This window comes from Cynara cardunculus (assembly GCF_001531365.2).
Source record: "Cynara cardunculus var. scolymus isolate 2C chromosome LG 4, CcrdV1, whole genome shotgun sequence".
In the NCBI taxonomy this organism is placed as follows: domain Eukaryota; kingdom Viridiplantae; phylum Streptophyta; class Magnoliopsida; order Asterales; family Asteraceae; genus Cynara; species Cynara cardunculus.
In genome coordinates, this window is record NC_037531.1 from 15,329,275 (window position 1) to 15,346,476 (window position 17,202).

The window sequence follows — 17,202 nt, forward strand, 5'->3', positions numbered from 1 at the left end:
ATAATAATTAAATATTCTGTTAGAACTCAATGATTATCCTAATTATATTTTAGATTTTTTATATTTAAAATAAGATGTTTATCTTGTATTTGATATGTTTATCTGCAATTAGTTACACGAATTCAGATATTAAGCTTTAATAAGTTGTACTTACGCACAATCTACTTGTAATCTTGAGTTTTAAGTAATATGGATTAATAAATAGTACTTTATGCATAAAAAATGATTTTTAAGAGTTTTTATCAAATGCTTTATAATATACTCTATACAGAGCACAAATATCACTTTTTGGCCAGGGTCTAAGGTCTAGTGTTATCCTGGCTACATTTATAAATAACATCCACGTTTAAGGATGTATGCCATCAAAATGGATCTCCTACTTCACTTTCTTCTGCTTCTTTCAGTAATGTTATGTGCATCACCATTCACAACCTCATCATCTTCATCTTCTTCACCACCATATGCCTTAAAACTAGGCTCATCTCTCTCTATTGATACCAAAGATGATTTCTTGCTCTCACCCGACCGTGTTTTCACCGCCGGATTCTACAAAGTCGGGGAGAACGCGTTTTGCTTCTCTATATGGTTCACTGAACCCTTGTCCGATGGTCAGCTAACCGTCGTTTGGATGGCTAACCGCGATGCACCGGTCAATGGAGCACGCTCAAAGCTTTCGCTGTCCAAAACCGGTAATCTGGTTTTACAGGATGCAGATCAAGAGCTGCTCGTTTGGACCACAAGAACGAGAGATTTAACAGCTTCTGCACACTTGAAATTGAATAATTCTGGAAATCTTTACCTTCAAAGTAAAGATGGACAGATTCTATGGCAGAGTTTTGGATTCCCGACCGATACGCTTCTTCCCAATCAACCACTCACCAAAGATGCCATGCTGGTTTCTTCAAGAAGCCCAACCAATTATTCTTCAGGTTTCTACAAGCTCTTTTTTGATAACGATAATGTTCTTCGACTAGTCTATAGTGGACCTAAGGTTACAGGCATTTATTGGCCAAATCCTGAGCTTCGAGCTTGGGATGCTGGCAGGAGCACCTACGGCAGTGAAAAGACGGCAACCATCGATCAGTTTGGACGTTTTATCTCAAGTGACAATCTGTTCTTCAACACTTCGGATAACGGAGATCAGCTCCTGCGAAGGGCGACCATGGATGTCGATGGCAACTTCCGAGTATATAGTTTGGACGAAACCAGAAGAATCTGGAAAGTTACTTGGCAAGCTATAGCACAAACTTGCACCATTCATGGAAGTTGTGGAGAAAACAGTACGTGTTCTAATGAGCCGACTTATGGTAGGAAGTGCACTTGCTTACCATATCACAAGATGATTAATCAAACTGATTGGTCATATGGTTGTAAACCAGCATTCCGAGGTAACGGTGAGGATAGTTTTGTATACTATCCTCATTTTGATTTCTATGGGTACGACTCAAAGTACTTGCCCAACACAACCTTAGATGCATGCAAGAAAGAGTGCACGAACATCAGCAATTGCAAAGGGTTTCAGTACAAGTATGACATGAAACAAGGCATTTTTCTTTGTTACCCGAAATTTCTGTTGCTGAACGGATTTAGCTCGGTGAGCTTTAATGGTTCCTTCTATCTAAAAGTGCCTGCAAGTACCCTATCTTCTAACACCAATAAATCTATTCAAGAACTCAGCTTAAACTGTTCTGGGCATCCGAAAATCGTACAGCTCGAACGAGTTTACGACAGGAAGAAAGAAAGAGGATCTGTCAAGTACTTACTACTATTCACCTATGTTTTCGGTGCCTTGGAGATGATTTGCATAATCTACTTCTTATACAAAACCAGAAGTTCAGTTACAAAATCCCAAGGTTACCTTCAAGCTGCTACAGGATTTGAGCGGTTCAGATATGCGGATCTAAGGAAGGCATCTAAAAATTTCAGTATCGAGATAGGCAGAGGAGGTGGTGCAATTGTGTATAAAGGATTCCTGTCAGACAACCGAGTTGCAGCCATTAAACGTCTCAAAGAAGCTAGTAGCAACCAAGGGGAAGCTGAATTTTTAGCAGAGATAAGTACACTTGGGAGGCTTAATCACATGAATTTGATAGATATATGGGGTTATTGTGCTGAAGGAAAGCATAGGATTTTGGTTTATGAGTACATGGAGAATGGATCATTGGCTGACAATCTACATTCGAATAAGCTGGATTGGGATAAACGATTTGAAGTTGCAGTGGGTACCGCAAAAGGACTTGCTTATCTCCATGAAGAATGCTTGGAATGGGTTTTGCATTGCGATGTAAAGCCTCATAACATATTACTGGATCAAGATTACCTTCCAAAAGTTGCAGACTTTGGACTGTCTAAATTTTTGGATAGAGATGGAAGAGGTAACTTGGAATTCACAGAGGCAAGAGGGACAAGAGGTTACATGGCTCCAGAATGGTTTTTTATCAGTCATCCAATAACCTCCAAAGTAGATGTGTATAGCTACGGAATGGTGATGCTGGAGATGATAACTGGACAGAGCCCAAAAGGCAGCAATCCAAGTGGTGGATACGAGGGAATGACTATGACGGTTAGATGGGTGCGAGAGAAGGTTGCTGCTGCTGCAGCTGAGGGATATGCATATGGTGGAAAGAGTAACTGGATCAAAGAAATAGTAGATTCCACGGTGAATGGAGAATATGATAGTACTCGAATGGAAATTCTGATCAAAGTGGCTTTGCAATGTGCTAATGAAAATAAGGATGCAAGACCTACCATGAGCCAGGTAGTAGATATGCTCCTCCAGTAGATTGTTAGGGTTTATATGTTCCTCAGTGGTGAATGGTGATTCAATTCATATTCAAACAAGAAGAACTGAAATCAATAGGTACATTCATCTTCAATCCACATTTCAGATTGCCTTTTTCTATTATCAACTCACAACACCCATCACATGAATCGCTAATAATGCAGTGACACCAAAATGTCATCCATAATTTCCTAAATCAAGCTTCCAGAAAAACATACCTTGCTCTAATAAGCTCTTCTATGGTGATCACTTCACCCGTAGATTTTAGCGGCTACGGTTTTGGAGAAGATCTCTGTAACCACATGGACGAAATCCAACTATGACGCGGTAGTGAAGTGAGGGGCGAAGAAGATGACGACGAGATCAGTTATGTAAAAGAAATTGAAAGGAAATGTAATTTTCATTTTTCATTCTACAATTTCATTATACTAAGATACATAAGTGTATATTAATTAAAATACATTTTTTTTACGGATTACATCATTATGATCGTCTTATCAATAACTTTAAAATAAACTCAATATTGAATATTTTTTATTTAATTTTATATTATCAAATATTTTTGTCACATCAATGTGGGTTATTTCCCATTTTATATTTCTGAAGGAGAAATAGGTGATTATTTAAAATTTATAGTTTTTTTTAAAGACCGGTTAAGTTAACAACTTTTAAAATAATAACTGTTTGATTCAAATATAATATAATACTTTTCATTATTATTTTTAAATAGAAATATATTTCATCGTTAAAACTAAAATTTTAATTCTTTTTAGACATAATTACACCTTTAATTTAAATACACATTTTTTAATCAACCTAATTATACTAGAAAAAGAGAATTTTTTTAAAAGATTTTCATATTAGCAACATATTTTCAATTACTACTTGTAGTTTGTATTTGTTAAAACATAAATTTTGAATTTTTTTAATATATTATATTACATCATACAAATAAACTAATATAAATTCACAAATTTCAATCATAGAAAGTTATATGTTTTAGGAACTTATATTTTTGACCCTGATTCACAAGAGTTATGGTCTTCCAAAATTCACTATAAAAATAGTTACAAATTTTTTGTACTGAAATTTGAGAGGTTGTAGCTAGGGGTGCTAAAAAATCCGACAAACCCGATCAATCCAACTCAATCCAATGTAAAATAACTCAACTCGAAGCAATCTGATGTCTAATCGAGTTATAAAATTTTCAAGCCGTAGATATTGGGTTACTATTATTTGAACTCAACCCAACCCGATGAACCCGATATCTTTTTATTTCTTGGATTTAATATGATTATTAAATTTCTATTAGTATATACATTAGACAATTATACTATCATGTACGCTCTTCATATACACGTATTTTCAATTATACATTAGACAATTATACGTGAAAAGTATGGATAAGTTGTATCAAATGGTTGATGATGAAAAAGAAATTATGAGTAGAGAAATAACATATTCAATGATAGAAGAATACTTTAATATACCAAAGTATCAACCCGACCAACTCGTACGGTTTGGGTTGGGTTGGGTTGGGTTGCGCTTAAACCCCAAAAAGCATACAACTCCCCCACTGCAGCTGCTATTCTCTATTCTCAAACCCTCGACTGTTTATGCAACTGTATGAACTGAAAACAACCTTACATTCTTCTGTAAACCATCATAGTAACAACATTTCACATGGTCATGTTATGGTAAAACTACTAGTTAAACCGACACAGTTCTTCGAACACAACAACATGCCATCAGAACCATGAAAAATCTATCACGCCATAACCATAACCTGCAGTTAGGTAAGTAGTGAATCGACTTTTAGTTTAAAATTTCGGCTTCTGAGGAACTCGACATATTCAGAAAGATGGGGTCCACTTTACGAAGGGAGGAGCGCTTTGGTTGGTCTTGAATCTTTATATATCTTCTTTGGCTGCAGTGGCTTTCCATGTGAAAGCCTTTACGACGAATGGGTTAAAACATTTACCCAAACATGATTTGGTTGGTATGTATATGTTTTATAGCTAAATCACGTTTCTCGATAGTGCAAGAACCATTTGGTGTCTCATAGGTGGATAGAAAGAACGAACTTTCTTTCTTCTGCAAGAACCTGCATTATAAGATGGTAAAATCGTGTGATTAGGTTTAAGGCTATGTTTGGCAAAATGGCAGAGCTGATAAGCTAGTTATCAGATGAAAAATTAGTTGGCGAATAAGATAGTTGATAAACTAGTTGACAATAAAATGACCTAAAAAGACATGTTGGAAAACTAAATATAAGGAGAATGGAAAAAAGGTTAAGATTTTCGCCCCTGTGGTTTGTTAACAATTTGCATTTCTGTCCCCGTAATTTAGAAATTGTGATTTTCATCCCTATGGTTTACAAGTTATTGCCATTTTAGTTCTTACGTTAATTCATACCTTTAAGTACAAGGGACCAAAATAGAACGAAACAACAAGAAATAATAAATCACGAGGACAAAAATAACAATGAATTACAAACATAGGGATAGAAACCATAATTTCTAAACTACAGGGAAGAGAATCATAATTTTTAACAAACACGGGGATGAAAAACATAATTTACTCAAAGTGAAAAAAAGCCCCGGGAGCTTATTCGAACACTACCTTTTCAAAAAGCTAGCTTAGAGCTACTGAAACAAGTCTTATTCAATAAGCTCAAAAATAAGCTAGTTTATGATTGCTAGACATGAGCTAAATTAGGCATACTGCACAAAAAAGCTAGACTTCAATAAGCACGTATGATAATGGGAGCACCAAGTCGACGGAAATGGAAAACTTTTGGATTATAAACCTATTAAATAAGGGAAGAAAATATGTTGTCCCAAAACTCCCTATCCCTTTACCATCACCAACCAGGTGAATTACATATCATCAAAGAGAAAGTAAACATGAACTAAATAAAGTTATATTATATTTAATAATGATGTGTCTTCACTCGATTGGTGGGAGCAGGATGAACCCAGGGGGTTTTCATGGTGGCACATGCCACCGTCCCGTTCCTCCGTCATAGTGTAAAAAGTTATAGGGTCATGAAAAGTGTCACCGTATCAATTTGTTGTGTGTCAACGTATATAAATTAAAATTACAATGAGAACACAAGTTTTCCTTGGAAGAGTTGGGTTACAAGGCTTTCCTTCCACCCCAAACTCGAGTTCGAATCCAGTTAGTGTCATTTTCTTAGTTTTTAACTGTTAATTTCAGATTTATTATGTTTCCGAGAAAAAAATTACAATAAAAGACTTGAACAACGGAACTTCATATGAAAAGCAATGAACTAACCAACAGACTAATGATGATTTTGTGAAAAATATTCGTATATTTATTTCTTATAGTTAAATGGTGCCACCATTTGAAAAACAAATTGGGTTCCGTCCCTAGGTGGGACAGGGAGGGGACGGTGAATTTTTGGACAGCAGATTTTTATTCTTAAAGAAGAGCCTTGAATTCTAGAAAAAAGAGGAGTCATCATACTTGAGAAAGTCTTGTAACTTGTGTTGCAGCTCGGTCAACGTCTCCTCTTGGATGTTAGCATGGTACAATATCTCGGGCAATTTAACTGTAAATTCATGAGATATTAGAAAATAAACTAGAAGAAAAGCTTATGGAATGCAATTGTTGAAGCTACTTGTTAGAATTGGAATGAATTTATAACTAGATCTATGATTGTTGCATGTTATTCCAGCTAGTTTTGTTGGTTTACAAAGCCAACCATCATATGTTGGTATGTCATAGAGCTTCAACTGCTAACTTCCATCATAACCAACCATTTTGGTTTGTAAGGTGTCGTTTACCAAACGCTCACCGGGTGAGTGCTTACCACCAAAAGTCACCACCCTTACTTACCTTATCAAGTAACATTCTCGGCTACCAAAATGGATTGTTGGTAAGCGTCTCTTACCCGGTAATAGCTAACCGGGTAAGAATCTTCTCTCTAACTTACCGAGTAAGATTATCTGTCCATGCTATTCCTTTTACCAGGTAAGATTATAGGTCCTCGCCATGCTCACCCGGTAAGCACTTACACAGTAAGCGTTCGGTAAAGGGGCCCCTAGAGCTTACAAATCTTGGAAAGAAAATGAATGCTGCCTCTGAGGTTCATGCTTTCTTATCATTTTGCTTTTGTCGATTTGAAGGCAATAAACCTAATAAAAGAAGTGGGCTCATACAAAAAGCTGCAAGCAGAACCAGCTGGGAAGAAGTTAGAAAGGGAAAAATGCATCAAAATGCACAAATTTTTGTTTAGTTCCTATTTAGCATAAAGAACAATTTTTTTTCTCAATTCAACGTAACAGATTTGCAAAATTTTCTATTTTCTATCCATTTCGACCCGTAACCGCCTGATGTTGTAGCATTTAATGACATGTACACCCATTTACGGAAGCTTTACGAACAGGTTATGACAAAGTGGGCGACAAACTTGGCATCCACATCGTCAAATGTTACAAAATCAACAGGTTGCCGGTCAAAATGGGTACAAAATAAGAAAATTTGGAACTTTGTTACATCGATTGAGAAAAATTATTCGTTGCACTTAATAGGAACTAAGGCAAACTTCCATTGCATGGTGATGCATTTTTCCCTATTAGAAAAGGTTGAGCGAATTTTATCATAGTATGCCAGCAAACATATCTTTCTACCTGCTATTTGGTAGAAGTTTTTGACAATAAGCACGTATTACTCAATTTTATAACAGAAAACAAAGTGAGCATACCAAAAAGACGTAGCAGATGTTCAGCTCCATAAATTTTTGAAGGGGAAATTCCATTTGCAGTTGCTTCTTCATACTGCCGACGTTCACCTTTGTAAAGAAGCATTGCGGGCAATGCTTGGTCGAAGTAACAACGTAATCCACTTAGAATTTCTCCAGTGGAATCAGAAACCCTTCATCCACCATATAATGTTGACATAATAACAATGTCGGTTTAGTCGTCTTCAAGAAATAAAAAAATCGGCATAGCATACCATCTTAAACTAATATGGCAATCCAAACTTGTGTAAGCTATGAGAGTATATGCCTCTCCATAAATAGGTGGCTGGGCGTGTTTCGGTGACAGATCTAAAGTTGCATAAGCATCAATACAGTTTAGCCACCTTCTAAGGCTATGTTTGCAAACTACCTGATAAGCTAGCAGATAAACTAGTCATTTTTGGAAGAAAAAAAAAGGAAAGAAAAAAGAACTAGCTGACAAGCTAGATGACAAAGTAAAACAACCTAAAAGAACATGTTGAAAAATTAAATGAAAAAATATACGGGGCAAAATTTGAAAAATACTGGTAGTGTCATTGTATGCGGTGGCATTATAGGTTGCGGATTCAAATTCCTTTGGGTCTTTTTTTCAGTTTTTTGGGAACAGAGCAAAAAAGGAAAAAACCCATTTGGGTGGTGTTGCAAAAAACCACTTGTATGTCGATTAAGTAAGCCATACTTTTTTTGATTAAATTATGTTTTATTTTACATTACATAAAGTATTTTGTGCCTCCGCTCGGGGAATTTTCTGGATCCGTTTCCATTCCAGGTTCCAACCCTCACATAAGAACCAAAATCATTTTTTTGTTAATTTATCAGAAATCATTCAGGCCAAATGGCATTTTGTCCTTACTAACTAAGCTAAAGATGAACGTGAATCGATCATTCCTGTCAGGCTGAGTTTACATGCGATTCCTTAATCGATATGTCCCCAAGCTAGTAAAAGCCTTAACATGCATGTCGCAACTAAAACAATAATGACAAAGAATATAGCGAATATGCATTCGCATAAGGCTAAAACATTAATAGAAATAAAATAATTATAACTTTAAAGATAATATGCAATGCATGTGAAAAAAGAGAATAAACCTGCCATCCTGCTTCGACCGATGCTCCAGATACAGCCTCAATATGTCATCAACATTTGGAGAACATGGAAGTTTCACGAGCTGCAAGAAAGGATTGGGAAAAAAACAATACAGAGATGAAAATTAATCGGCCTTCAAAAATCGAACTTCAATCAATAAATAGCAGGGCACATAATGTAACCCTGATTATGATTTGGTCAATAGAAAGATCACCATGTAATAAATACTGTAGTTAAGCACAGACTTACTCATAGGTCGTGCAAAAGGCTTCTATGATACGTTGTGATTAGCTAAAAGAGAGCTGCATTTGATAGACTGATGAAATTGGACATGTTTTGACATGCATCACTTTGTTTGATTATTACTCTCAGTCCCCTTTGTATTTTTAAGGTTTTTTTAAGATTAACAACTGATTCTATATCTACCTGCTGCTACGCAAAAGAAACTTATAACTTCTAATGATGCTCCTCATGGACAACGCTCCAGCAACAACTGTGTTTTCTGTTTCTAATCTCCATTACAAATTTGGATACAACCATATAAATCTGGTAGATTATATGAATATTGACATGAGGGTTAGTTGAAGAAGAAACTAATTACTATTTCTAGTGTACACCATGTATTAGCAAAACAGAAATGATTGCAGGTTCTTCTGATAGCCAAAAACTTCAGATTTGAAGTTCAAAAACATAACTATTAAAATCACCTGTTTCCTTGTTTTCTTCCCTGCTCCTCCAATCAAATTCCGACATGTTTAAAGGTATGGAATCAAATTTCGACATGTGTAAAGGTATGGGGACAATAGGTAACTGTAGGGGGGTTATTATGTAAATGTAGGGGTGCATATCTTTTTTTTTCTTGAAACAGTAGGTGTGCATATCAAAATTAAATGGTAGTGGACGAGAGAAAAAAGATAGAGGTGTCGATGTCATATTGACATGAGGTTAGTTGAAGAAATTAATTACTATTTGGGATTGCAAACCAGAAAAAAAAATTTCAGAAAACAACTCGACCAAAAAGAATGGAAGTTCAGTCATTGGTTACCTTGCCCATATGAGTTATGTATTCACAATAATTAACCAGATGCTTTTTCAATGTCGGTGGTATTTGGACATCAATGAGATTTTCATAAGACGCAGTGCCCTTGAATAAAAGAAATAGAGTTAGGTCCAAAGCTTAAAAACCGTAAAAAAGTTACAAAATTCAAAAGCAGTAAACATCATTTTAGTGGAAGTGCATCAGAACCAGAAAGCAAGCAAAATAAGATCAATAGAAATGTCTCTGTAACCTTCAGTTGGATTGAACAAGTATGTTGAACAGAGCAAATACAATAGAAATAAGTAAACAAAATTGCATAGAATGTCTCATATGCTGCAATTTTAACAAAGCACTTATTTGTTAACTCTTGATGCAAACTGTTAATATTATGCAGCAACAAACAATTATAAATGGTTTACTTTATTTGTTGATTCATTAATGCACCAAAACAATACCCAATAAGTCATATGAGATTCGAGCAAATAATGTAAGTATATTACAAAGTATTCAAGGATGTTAACTTTTCACAAATACAGACACATATATATAGGGCTGGGTTCAAAAGAGTACAAGGTAATAAAAAAAACGAGAACGCCTATGTCATATGTAATTATACACTGAAATCACATTTAATTATGAAAAATGGTCAAGACATGGGTGTGCGAGGCGACTTGGCCCCCGACCTAGGTCGCCTGTAATCACATTGATTTAAGTGTAAAATCCCATGTGATATAGGCGTTTTTGTGTTTTCTTATTTTTTACATTGTTCTCGTTTGAACCTCTTTCTCTACATATAAATGTGTGTGTGTTCTTGGCAACAGGTTTTCACAAATTATTGACTAAAACCAAACCAAACGAGCCCAGCAAATCCCATCTCGAGGTGCATTGGGGGGGGNTTGTTACTGTGAAAACCCACTTTGACTGGTTTTGACAGAGCAAAGTGGTATTCTCACCCTGAGGTGAGGTGGGGGGGGGTATGATGTATGTAGACCCCCGGCTAGTGCAGAGTGTGAGATAGGTAGAAAAACAGATACACTCAACAATGAGGAGTTAGAGATGAGTAAGCAATAGCAATACAAATAGGAGAAGAAATAGGGAAAGACAAATATGCTAAGTTTGAAAAATTAGATACGAGTAAGCAACAGCAATATAAATGAGCAACATCTCATAAGCTAACTATCATGGAAGAAGCAACACAGAACTACCATTGTGCATTTCAATGAGAAAAATATCACACAAAAAAAATTCTTAGAGAAGCATTATGATTGATATTAAAACAAACAAAAAGGGAAATACCTTGGACATAGCTTTCCTCTTTTTGCCTCTTGTCACTGCAATATGTTAAAGGAAAAAATCCAAGTTTAACAAGGGTTAACCATCATAGTTCAATTATTTCTCATTTTGCTCCAAATATGAGAAATATTGAAACTCGTTTTACACATACACTTGGTGCATCAATAAGGCTGTGCTACACCAGATCACGGAAATACCCCCTTCGCTCGGAGGGGTGAGGCATTCATTAGGTGGTTCTCAGACCCCATATTGTTGGGAGCCTAGAACACTGACTAATATTTACTAAAATAGAAAGAAAACAAAAGGCAGCGGAAGTCCAAACTCCACTTATTGCTCGAAATGATTATTTATTATGTTGAAAGTTGATGGTAAGTAATTTACAGTAGTCATAAATAACTACATAATTGGTAAGTTACATGATAAGCGGGTCTCTCCTTATAGTCTATTCTGTGCAATACATTTGGCCTGAATATGGAAAAATGGTTTGACCAAGAACACGGAGTGTAAAGAAAGGTTTTAACATTTCTACAAGCATGGTTGATCCCACCGACCATACTTATGGATATGAATAAAGGAAGACATTCACTGATTGCTAAATTTGCCAGTCGAAAAAAATGGTTAAAACAGTATTCTAACATCATGGAAAAACAAGAAACATCAATTATAGCTCACTAGAAGAGTACATGTGCAATGCAGCAGAATATAAAATTTAACCAAAAACTGCATTGTTTTAAATTTATTTTTCTTATGATTTTCTGTTTTTTGGGAAATGGATCCATTGTGAGATAAGTTTCCAAACAAATTCAAATATTTTGTTGTTTATTTGGTTGATTGACTCTATATGTGGAAAGGATAGTAGAGGTTGCCAAAAACTCTATTTTTACCATTTAAAGAAGGGTAAAATAGGAATATTTTAGAAATTAAAAGGATTTTGTATGCATTAAAATTTATACTTAATGTTTTATAGGTTGTACTCTTGAAAAAATTAGTGTTTTTCAGAACAAAAACCTAAATGCTTTATAATATACTAGAAGGGTACTCGTGCAATACAGCGAGATACATCTTCATTTTAATGTTTTGTTTTATTTTTTGTCTCTATTGATATAATACGATTTATGTGGTTTTGAGAAAATTAATGTTTTTACTTTTGAATAAAAATAAATTTGAAGACAACATAAAAATTTGAAAAAAATATATCGATATTAATATCAAATTAACTATTTAAAAGTTCTCATTTTTTGTACAATTTCTTTAATTCAATTTTTTATTATAATTTAATTTAGGTCAAATAGGAAGTAATTTATTTTTGGATTAACAATAATTTTTTTATAAAGATAATGATTATGTTATAACTCAATGATTATCTTAATTATATTTTAAATTTTTCAGATCTAAAATGAGATGTTTATCCTATATTTGATTATGTTTATCTGCAGTTAGTTATACGAATTCAAAAATGAAGCTTTAACAAGTTGTAAATTTACTTATGATCTTAAATTTTAAGTAACATGCATTAATACATAGTACTTCATGCATAAATAACGGTTTTTAAGAGTTTTTGTCAAATGCTTTATAATATAGTATATAGACTATATATATAAGAAGCTAGGATGAGTAGCATGATATTTCTAACCGTTGGGATTCTTGGACTTCTGCAACAATGCACGCCCAGACTTTGTCATCTTCGCCAAGGGATGTTCTTTCTCCAGTGCTTTCTGTTTTTGGAGATTCTCTTTGTCGTGTTTCATGAGACGATCCACGCCTACCCACTCATCCCATCTATCAAACGAAAAAGGTCCAACAAGTAAACACTGGTAATTAATGAAGCCATTCAGCAAAATAAAAATAATTTCTTGATCCAATGACCTCCAAAATTCCCTCATCTAACAATGCATTTATTATTCTCTTCAGTATGCTAATGAACATCATAATATGATACTTACCTATCTCTCATCATAATAATAGCAATATTTACTAGAGCCAATACAATTAAACAGCTCAACAGTCTTTAAAAACAGAAATCTAAAATAATAAGGGCACACTGTCTGAGAAGTATACAAAAAATCAATAACATCCAAGTGAAAAGTACTTGTACCATGTAACCACTATTGTGAAACAAAATAATATGAAATGAAAAACAATGACAGGAAAATATACTATTTTAACCATTATAAATCAAATATAACCAAATGCGTTATGTAAACTCGAGTATAAATCACAACAGAATTTGTATAAAAAGAACAAAAAAGATATACTCACTTTTTCTTCCAACCCTGCAAAATCAAAAAGCAAATGTTATTGAGTTCCACAAAGATGTTCTATAAATCCAGACACAGAAAAGCCATTAGCTACGATCACAATTAACTATAAGTACATCCTTTGAGAATTAAAAGCACTTGGATAGATTAGATATTTGATCAATTATACGTACTTGATAATGAACATAAAAGCTCTTTCCTCTGGAATCAACTTCTAGCACCTGTGAGATTAAGATGTGTCACATAAGATGCTATCATCAAAGTGTAGATTTAACCATAATGCATATTGCCGAGTATAATGAGGCATTTCAAATAGAAGAGCTATGATGTTTTATGGAATCAACTAAACCAAAAAATCCATGATCTGAAGTTTCACTGCTTACCAAACACCCGTAGGACGTTTTGTCCCCTTCAAACTTCATCCACAGCAATGTTTTTAGTAAGACACAAAGAAAATTTATTTTTATATACCCACACCCATAGTGGTTTTTATAATTGTTTTTATGTCACTTGACCTAATTTGCAATCAGATTCAAGGAGCCTTTCTTCATTTGCAATCCATAGTGCATTATGAATTCCATACTTCAAAAGAGCAACGTTGTTGCAGAACTATAGCATACCATGCTACCTCAGCATGACTGCAAATGTTGTTGGAGAATTATAACATACCATGCCACCTCATTATCACTGCAGATGTTGTTAGAGAATTATAACATACCATGCTCCTCTTGCTGCAAGAAAAGCCTTTTTTACCTAGCCCTCACTTGTGCTCTGGTTGGCGGCTTCTGAAGTGACTAATGATAGCCAACTTAGAAAGTCTCTCATCATAAAACAGGGCTATGTGTAGCTAGCTTTAAGGTAAGGTCTATGTTACTTCTTGAAGAAAGTTCCTGACTGTCCTGGTTAAGCACTAACTACACTTCTCACTAGGTCCTAGTCAGAAATGATAACACATTTGATGGAGCTTTAATTGTTCCCTTGCATCAGGGCACACTGCCCCAATAACATGCATCTATAGTGGTAACATCACAGGTTAAACCCCAATCCTTCTTGGGTAGCTCTTACAAAAGACCATTTATCTAGCTAAAATTTTCACTCTCCATCCCAAAATAAATCCGATTTTTCACGAGCATCATGATTCAATATTAGTAAACCAAACCAAACACATCCGGTATGTCCTGTCTGGAGGGAGCAGACTTGTCCTCTACCCCAAAGAGTAGAAAGGCGTGAAGACTCCCAGCTAGTGAATAGTCAAACATCTCCTATATGTGTTCACTGTATAGAACCAAGTGAAATGTTAGGTCAGATAAATAAACTAAATTCACAATTTGTTTAGGTATCACAATTTGTTTAGGTATCACAATTTAAAACCTACAACACATTGGCATACTTGCTCCATGCAACTTCCAATACACTTGTGATGCCAGGCTTGTCATGTACACCCAGAGATGGGAGCAGCTCTCACCCCATTGAACTTTTAAAATATTTGAAGATACAAGTGTACTAATCTAAGCATCTCCCCCCAGCCAATCACATTCAGCCATCCTACAATTGTTATGTTTTTTTCTTCCTGTGGTAATTAAAAATCATCCAAAGGTCTTCTTTCCTTCTCTTCTTTCAACTATTCATGCATTTTATTATTTTGTTATGTTTTATAATAACACTCCTAGCATAGGGGTCTAGAGGGGGAAGGGGACAAATAGCCTAATAAAAAGATACACATATAATGCCATTAAAACTATTACTTCCCAAATGAAACTTCAAATGAACATTGGAATTTACAAACCAAAACTAGTGTACATCTATGACCTGCTATAAAGATCGGTACGGTAATTACATCTTTCAAACGTCCCATATGAAACTATGAATCTCCTCTTGTTACAATCACTTTAAACATTTTCAATAATAATGTTGATCCTAAAACGTTATATGTATGGTCTTAAACCCATATGATTAGTCACTTCTTAAATAGTTTTATAATCTTTAGTGATGGAGGCATATGCTAGTGAGCTAGTCAATGTAGAATGTAGATCTCCAGTAGCAATTGATAATCGTAGAGGAGCCCATACGCATTCAAGAAATAAGTTATGGGTTGCTCTTCTTTAATCTTGTGTCTTCTACAGCATAATACGTTACCACGACATAATCGTAATAGAATATACAATTTTATAGATAATCTTTTTTAAATAATTTTATTCTTAACAGTTGGGGTAGATGGACAATAGGATGATTTTCTGAAATCACAATTGCTTAGATTCTTGCTTGGATCGTGTATATCACTTTCCGAATCAGATATTTCGACCCTAAAGCCTTGGGTTGCACAAAATTCTGAATATGGGATAATCCAAGGAAGAACAATCTAATTTAACAGAAATTAAATTACGTTAATGTAGGTTTTTAATATTCCAAATTCTTAGATTCCAGAGCAAAAATGAAGGTTATGAGAAGAAATTAGATAAGACCAAAAGACATTTATCGAAGGTTCAGCAGTTACAGATCTAGAACCTCCGTTAGGAACTAACCATCTGTCAAGAACCAAAACGAGTCAATTCCAACAAGCTGCCTTCATACGAAAATTTTGGTCCGGGGCGCTGCCGGCCTGCCCCTAGCCCGCGAGACCGGGCGGGACCCCTGCCAGGGGCGCTGCCTCTTGACCCCGCCTTTTGGTTGTACCGGGATCAATCTAGCCTTATACAATTGTGTGCTCCACACCTCCTAACTTGCATAGAAAAACTAAGGGGTCATTTACCAAACACTTACCCGGTAAGCGCTTAGCGGTAAGCTTAACACTATCATTTACTTAACGAATAAGATTTTAGTCCACCAAAAAGGTATCGTATGTAACAATTTACCCGGTAAGAGCTTACCATGGTAAGAGTCATCGCTCTCACTTACCGGGTAATACTCTTGGTCATTGTCTCGCTCTTACCGGGTAAGATTTTTAATCCTTACCATATTCATCCGGTAAGGTAAAATGACATTGGTGTTCACTTACGAGAGTAAGGGTTTGGTAAACGGCCCCTAAGTAAAGATCACCGTGGACACTAAAATCACCAACATTAACTACACGATAATTGGCACTGCTGAGTCAAAAATTCGGAAAAATAGGATATCCAAATAAGCTTATTGCATTTTCACAATCGTTATCAGATAAGATTGTTTCCCTCGAACAAAAGCAAAATGTTCGTACGAGATACGATTAGAAATTCTAACGATAATATGATCGATCTGATATTGCAACAAGATTTTTAAGTGTAGTCTCAAAACGGCACCTTGGCTTCGTAAATGCGACGGTTATGATAAGCCAACACCTTATCCCCTTGATGAAACCGAGTCAATTTTGACCGCGGTAGAGATTCAACGGCGTCTTCTTTACTTCTGAGGTCTATATCCGTCTCTGTAGTGGCGTCGTCGTCGTAGTAGATGGTTGCGGATTCATCATCGTCCGTAATACCGGCGTTTGAACTTCGCATTTTGTGTGTCGTTAAGCAGAAATTAGGATGTAAGATGACTCGAAAAATCAGTAACGATTGCGAAGTGTTGAGTTAGAGTTCATTCAATTGATCGGAATATTAACCGTTCACCGGCGACGGTGGTGAACGGAGATTCTTTGATCGATAGCCCACTAGTCGCCTCTTCGAGGGATAAAAACCAAGTAAGCTGACTTTTATACCTGACTTCTGTACCCAGATATTTACAGTGGGCCTGTGAGATCAAAACTAGAGCCAATAATTTGCGGTCTTTGGGCCGTACACGGGTCGGGTTTAACCTATTTTTTTATCTAAAAGGTTTAATATGGGTAAAAATTAGCCCGGTTTTACGGGTTAAAAACTCACCATTCTCGTAACCGGCCATAACCTGTCCCGGCGTAACCGGTCCTGGTCTCGGTCCCGGTGCCGGTCGAAAATGATAGGACCGGTATAGGTACTTTATAACCGGTTATGGGCCGCCGGTCCCGGTCCCGGTCCCAACCGGTCC

General features: G+C 35.6%; 2 protein-coding genes across 2 annotated transcripts; one reads left to right on the forward strand and one right to left on the reverse strand.

The window, feature by feature from the left end:
• The first annotated feature begins 279 nt into the window (after positions 1 to 279).
• LOC112511575 (putative receptor protein kinase ZmPK1) lies at positions 280 to 3,170 on the forward strand. Its single transcript, XM_025117252.1, has 2 exons — positions 280 to 2,860; positions 2,947 to 3,170. The coding sequence occupies exon 1, from the start codon at positions 353 to 355 to the stop codon at positions 2,780 to 2,782; it is 2,430 nt and encodes an 809-aa protein (XP_024973020.1). The 5' UTR covers positions 280 to 352; the 3' UTR covers positions 2,783 to 2,860; positions 2,947 to 3,170.
• A 1,127-nt stretch (positions 3,171 to 4,297) lies between these two features.
• On the reverse strand, positions 4,298 to 16,860 carry LOC112510739 (protein MRG1-like). The gene is made up of 10 exons (XM_025116064.1): positions 16,497 to 16,860; positions 13,398 to 13,445; positions 13,226 to 13,239; positions 12,600 to 12,745; positions 10,970 to 11,004; positions 9,680 to 9,778; positions 8,637 to 8,716; positions 7,512 to 7,681; positions 6,272 to 6,356; positions 4,298 to 4,886 (listed from the first exon to the last, which is right to left on the reverse strand). The coding sequence occupies exons 1-10, from the start codon at positions 16,695 to 16,697 to the stop codon at positions 4,760 to 4,762; spliced, it is 1,005 nt and encodes a 334-aa protein (XP_024971832.1). The 5' UTR covers positions 16,698 to 16,860; the 3' UTR covers positions 4,298 to 4,759.
• Positions 16,861 to 17,202: the final 342 nt, after the last annotated feature.

Bases quoted from the DNA above. Each gene is read 5' to 3' on its own strand.
- LOC112510739 (XM_025116064.1), bottom strand. From the start codon at position 16,697: ATGCGAAGTTCAAACGCCGGTATTACGGACGATGATGAATCCGCAACC. The intron at 11,005-12,599 runs GTTAGAAATATC...AACATATTGCAG, and splicing joins GAAGTCCAAGAATCCCAACG to TGACAAGAGGCAAAAAGAGG. The intron at 7,682-8,636 runs GTTTATTCTCTT...TGGTGGATGAAG, and splicing joins CGGTCGAAGCAGGATGGCAG to GGTTTCTGATTCCACTGGAG.
- LOC112511575 (XM_025117252.1), top strand. From the start codon at position 353: ATGTATGCCATCAAAATGGATCTCCTACTTCACTTTCTTCTGCTTCTT.